Source organism: Malaya genurostris, chromosome 2 (assembly GCF_030247185.1).
Source record: "Malaya genurostris strain Urasoe2022 chromosome 2, Malgen_1.1, whole genome shotgun sequence".
In the NCBI taxonomy this organism is placed as follows: domain Eukaryota; kingdom Metazoa; phylum Arthropoda; class Insecta; order Diptera; family Culicidae; genus Malaya; species Malaya genurostris.
In genome coordinates this window covers 122,268,786-122,275,029 of record NC_080571.1, presented here as the reverse complement: position 1 = coordinate 122,275,029, position 6,244 = coordinate 122,268,786, and the positions used below count along the sequence as shown (strand labels likewise).

The following is a 6,244-nucleotide window of genomic DNA, read 5'->3' as shown; positions in this document are numbered from 1 at the left end:
CAAATAAAATTATTCAAAAATATATCACAACACCCAAAAGAAAATGTTCATTCACGAATATAAAAAAGCACAAAAATGAGAACAGAATTAAAATAAATTCTTCATTAACTAATTAACCTACAAACCTTCAATGCACTCTATTATTTAAAAAAACAGTCGATTCGCTTAAATGTTATTTGCACTTCTAAAATAATTTATATACACACTATTTCGGATCGTTTAACGTAGTTTTTTTTATATAATAATGATGATATTGGGCAAGAAATAAAATAATAGAAAAAAAATCTCATGAGCCCAAATTGAAATTATATAATTTTTCTTGTAATAAAAAAAAGAACAAAAAAAACTCACCGATTGATTCGAAACGTAATGCAGTTTCTTTTTCCTCAATATAAATTCTCGTTTTATTCGTCGATTCTTTTAACTTTCCGATTTTTTTTTATAGCATGTACCCGTATAGGAATGGACGGTCGAATAAGCGTTTCCTTTAATTCTTTCCGATCGATGAAAACTCCAGCATGAAAAGATTTAAACAAACAAATGAATTAGAAAACTGAGAAAACAATAGCTTTTTGTATTTTTTTTTAATAGAACAATGAACCCTTTGTGTTAGTTTATTAGATTCAAAAGAATAATCACTTTTGTACAAAAAAACAAATGGAGGCAATTTCGCTTCCAAAAATGGCGCATCAAAAAAAATGTGCCGTTGCCACCGTACTCACAGTTTTCAAGAACCTGTATCCGAAGTCTGCCCAGAAGAAACCACGCCAAAAAACCTCAGCCGGAAATGTCCTACTGCGAATTTGGATTCCTCGGTTTCAATCACGCCGGTTCTACGATGTTCCTCGTCGCCACTTGAAAAGTTCTTACTTTTTATAAGTTCACTGTCCTAGCTGACTTAACTGTCCCTAACTGGAGTTTCGGATAATATCACAACGAAATTAACTTGATGAAGGTTGAACACTAAAAGAGGACCTGCCTCTGTTTATTGATGGTTTTATGTTTTGTATTGATCGACTTTTCGATCAATACACACTAAATACATGTTATCGAATAAGGTGTAACTTTTCGAACATTGTAATAAATAAAGGTGGAGACATTCGAAGAGGCGTTACATAACACTAGGCAACAGAAAATAGCTTTGATCCAAAAGAAAAAGCAAAGCATGCGTCATTCACATGAAGAATTTTGAGGTGAACGGACGTGTTCATCTGTGTGGCGTATTTAAGATGGCAGAAAAAATTCACGACACATAGTATTAGAATTAATCATTAGGACCACATCGTGTCTGTTTATTTTACAATAAATAAATAAATAAATAAATAAATAAACGACGTTGCGAAAAATAAATGATTAAAAACGCTAAAAAAGTTAAATATATTATCAACGTAATCCAATAATTTATTGTGACGATTCATTTTCAAATCCTATGATGAAATCAGGCATCCCTGCAAGCAGCTGATCGGTGTTGACAAACGAGGGGAAACCAACTAGTAAAAAATCTTTTACATAATACAAGGGGTGTACCGATAGTAAATAGTTCGCGCAGTACAATATAGGTGGAACTAGTGCATCACGAAAAATTATTTGTATAAGAATTTACTCATACTGTCATGTCTGTTAGTCTGTGATGACATGTTGAATGTGTTGCCGTGCGATGGCGTTGCTGAACAGTATATTGATTTCGGTCCAAGTTGACAGGGTCTGTTACAATTAATGTTGTTTTTTCGTAACCGTTCTATGCCGGTGAAATAATAAATAAATCGTCTGATGTCACGTGTGAACCGCTCTGACATATTGTCTTGTTTTCATCACGAAATATATTGGCCACCAATTTTTCACTAGGGTCGTCGTAGGGATGTCGGAAATTTCGAATTACTCTATTATTTAATAATTGAGTATAATTTTGAAACTAATCGATTGAAATTTATTCGATTATCTGGGTTATTAATCGATTACTCGATTATTCATTCGATTATTATTATGGGATTTTTTAAATTATTCGATTAGCTGAATAATCGAATATTATTTTTAAGCTAATCGATTAAATATTACTCGATTATCTGGGTTATTGATCGATTACTCGATTAATCGATCGATATTACGACATCTCTAGGTCGTCGTTGATTTTTCACCGCGCATAGAAACCTCGATTCAAATTATGGGACACAACGTCAAGTTCACGGAAGATTTTGACGGCGCGTTAGTAATACTCGGCCAAAAAATTATTAAATTAATCTTGACGTCGACCGAAATCGATTGATCGTCTGAATAGTGTTTAATGCAGACGTTTCCTGATGGAAACAAAACACCCTCTCAGCAGGCCGTTCAATTTTGTTGGTTTGTTGAACGACATATTGCACGAAATATTCGTTCAATTTGCTGGAACGGTTTGTTGTTGTTTTTTCTCTTGCAAAAATAGTGTGAAAATTAAGTGTTACCTTTACATAGAAAGAAAATTTGTTGTTATTCTACGTGAAGTAGAAGTATTGTGTAGGTATGTATTGTTAGTTTAAACAAATAAGTGGAGAAAACTTCAGAAATTCTGCAGTAAAACTAGTCCAACGGGGCTCCAACTCCTCATGTTAAAAATGGCTCAACAATGGACCTCTGTCTGCCGGGTTTGTTGAACGAAAAAAATGGCATTCGGTTCAACGGTCTGTTTCAAAATCGGCAAACGAAGGTCCCGTGTTGGCCTCCCGTTGAACGATTGATTGGACTTTCATTGGACCAATGATCCAACGTATTGGACCAATGAAGGACCACCGTTGAACGTTTTTTTCTAAGTGGGCAATCTTATTCGCATTTGTGGTTGTAAGTGAGCTGCCAGAATAGTCGGGCTGCCAGAAGTGTCGTTGCCCACTTAGTAAAAAGCGTTCAACGGTGGTCCTTCATTGGTCCAATACGTTGAATCATTGGTCCAATGAAAGTCTAATCAATCGTTCAACGGGAGGCCAACACAGGACCTTCGTTTGCCGATTTTGAAACAGACCGTTGAACCGAATGCTGTTTTTTTCGTTCAACAAACCCGGCAGACAGAGGTCCATTGTTGAGCCATTTTTAATATAAGGAGTTGGAGCCCTGTTGGACTAGTTTTACTGCAGAAAGTTTTTTAAACTAACAATACATACCTGCACAATACTTCTACTTCACGTAGAATAACAACAAATTTTCTTTCTATGTAGAGGTAACACTTGATTTGCAAGAGAAAAAGCAACAACAAACCGTTCCAGCAAATTGAACGAATATTTCGTGCAATATGTCGTTCAACAAGCGTTCAAAGACCAACAAAATTGAACGGCCTGCTGAGAGGGTAATGATCTGCCTTTGAAGAATTTTTCACTGGGTTGGAAATGACATAAAAAAGATAGCTTACGTCATTTTATTTCATTCATTCGAAAACCAGCTGCTAAGTTCAAAGTGAGAAAGTTGCGAAAAAGTTGTTTGATATTTTTCTCTAGATATAGCTAGATCGACGTATTACTAACGAAATGATATATATGTTGAAAATTTATTGCACTAATAGGCTCAACAAGTTTTGTACAAAACAATAACTGAACCCTAGATAATTTCTGTTATACCCGTTAAAAAGTATTTGGTTACACCCCGAAACTAAATTGCAGTTTCAAGAAAATGTTTTCTTTGGTGAGACAAACTTGTGCCTTTGCTACTAGGTCCATGAAACCATTACATTTTAGTGAAGGCATGACTAATGCAAGTCGAGGTCGTAGTGTACTCGAAGGAATTGATATTAGTGGGATCTTATCAACTGGGCAAAGGTTAGTAAGAATTTTTTGAGTAGGTTTAAAAATTGAACATTTTATTTGTTTGCAGCTCCAGAATGTCAGCCATTAGCTATCTATCTGGTTCCCAAAATTTTGAGTGCACCGCTGGAACAATGAATCAAGGTATCACAATATAAAAACAGAACGAAATACGTTAACTACTGATTCACTGTCATGCTTTAATGCCGATATGTACTGCTCGTAGCTTTTCAGTCAAATTCATATTTTTTATTCGAAAATTGCGAGTTTGTTCAGATAAATCAACAAAAATCATTTCCTCTGAGTTTCGTCTTATAATTTATATCTTAATCGTGCAAATTATAAAATAAAAAAAGCTTTATCATTACTAGTATAGTGTCTAAAAACCAGAGTGACGACAGCTGTTCGTTATAGGATACAGGTTATAAGCATTCTAATTACTAGTAGAAAAAATCATGTTATTGTCAGTGGGCAGCATTAGCATTGCATATCAAATGTATTTTGAGATGTATTCTTGATTTCATTCTACAATAAATTTTTATGGTTGATATTTTGCGCAGTTAAACAAGTAATCATAGAAAAACTAGGTATCGAGGTCGGATACATGCCATTCGTCAGTACTCGAGAGCATTTGTCTAAATACGCACCAACATCTATTGAACAACTACCGGCGAGGTCAATGCAAGATTCTTTCACATCAGCAATTATTCCTTTAACAAGCGACAAAATACTCAAGGATAAGTATGTTGGATTTATGGGCAACGTTCGTTTGGGTCGTCTAATGGAGGATATGGACATGTTCGCAGGTAAGCAAAATGCTTCATTTCTATATTGGCACATTAAACTAACTTGCTTATTTTCTATTGAATGTAGTATGGGTTGTGCACAAGCATTTACTGCTACCAGACCTTCCCGAGGGGGTCGCTACTCCATACACCTTTGTCACTGTTTTAGTTGACAAGGTTGACTTCACCGATTTGGTTCCGACGCATGATGCTGATATCCGATTGTCTGGTCATGTAAGTTGGGTTGGAAAGACCTCGGTGGAAGTAGTTGTGTGGATGGAACAAAAGTTGCATGGAAAATGGCAGAAACTTACTAGAGCACTATTCTTGATGGCAGCTAGGGATGCGACTAATACTAAAGCAGCATTGATCAATCCATTAACTCCGGCAAATGAAGAAGAGCAAACTATCTTCAATGGAGGCGAAAGTGAGAACATCTTTTAATTTAAGTACATTAAGTTTCAAATACTTTGTTTCAGCTCGCAAAAGGAGGAGAATTCAATTACAAAAAGAAGACCTACTTAAAACTGAACCGAACGATTTTGAACAAGGCTTAGTACATGATCTCTTTGTCAAATCTATTGATACGAAAAGTCGTGCATTTAATAAACGCATTCTTCCACCGGGATATGTGTGGATGGAAGATGCAACGATGTCTAATATTGTGTTTTCCCATCCGGAAGATCGCAACGCACATAACAAGGTTTTTGGAGGATTTCTCATGCGAAACGCACTTGAACTTAGCTGGGCTTTGGCGTACAATTTTGCGAAACGACGACCCAAATTAGAACACGTTTCGGATATTAGTTTTCATCATCCGGTTGACGTTTCTTCGATGTTAAATATGCAAGCGCATGTGATCTATACCGATCTTCACTACATGGAAATCATTGTGCTAGCAGATGTTTACGATGCAGTAACGGGTCAGCAAACAACAACTAATTCGTTCTATTACACCTATTCGGTCACCGAGAGACTGCCTAGCATAATGCCAAAGACTTATCACGAAGCAATGTATTATTTAGATGGACGTCGAAAGTTTCGTTATTGTATGGGAATCGATCAACCACATGATGCAACCACCAGACAAAGTGATAAGAGCAAACTATAGAATTTATTATACATTTAACAAATTGATATTAGTTGCAAACTAATCGGGGTAAATTATTCAAGTTGTGAACTACAGGTAAATGTTTTGTGATCCATTTTTTTGGTTGTTGAAATTTAAATAACAATATAATAAAAGTATTAACAAAATATGTCAATTTATATGAAAGAAACAACTCTATGAATAGTTCTTGGATTTTTTTATATATAAATATATCGTCTTCCACAAAGGCGGCGGTTGAAAAGCATCAACATATTATGTGGTTGTCAGACGCATTTTTCACGTCGTAAATGATGTATGGTACGTGTAGTGACTTGACTAATGGAAATGGTGAATTGGCTCATACACCGGGATTCTGCTTTCTTCAACATGATTGAAAACTCGTGCTCATGTGACGAAATAAAGGAATTTCGTACGGAATCAATAAATCTTTCATTCAAAACTTGGTTGGAGTTAGGGAACATCATTTGGGTGAACCCAAAGACGGTTCGTTTGGGTCTCAACTGATAAGATCTATCGATTGGAATTGATTTGAGTCTAGTTTTGTTTTTTTCTCTTGTTTTGCATTACCGCTATATATAACGTTA

At 35.5% G+C, this 6,244-nt stretch overlaps 1 protein-coding gene across 1 annotated transcript; it reads left to right on the top strand.

Annotated features, from left to right (window-relative positions):
* Nucleotides 1-3,382: 3,382 nt before the first annotated feature.
* Nucleotides 3,383-5,806, top strand: LOC131430788 (acyl-coenzyme A thioesterase 9, mitochondrial-like). The gene is made up of 5 exons (XM_058595995.1): nt 3,383-3,779; nt 3,835-3,908; nt 4,325-4,570; nt 4,638-4,976; nt 5,029-5,806. Exons 1-5 carry the CDS (start codon nt 3,634-3,636, stop codon nt 5,658-5,660), a joined length of 1,437 nt encoding a protein of 478 aa, XP_058451978.1. The 5' UTR covers nt 3,383-3,633; the 3' UTR covers nt 5,661-5,806.
* Nucleotides 5,807-6,244: the final 438 nt, after the last annotated feature.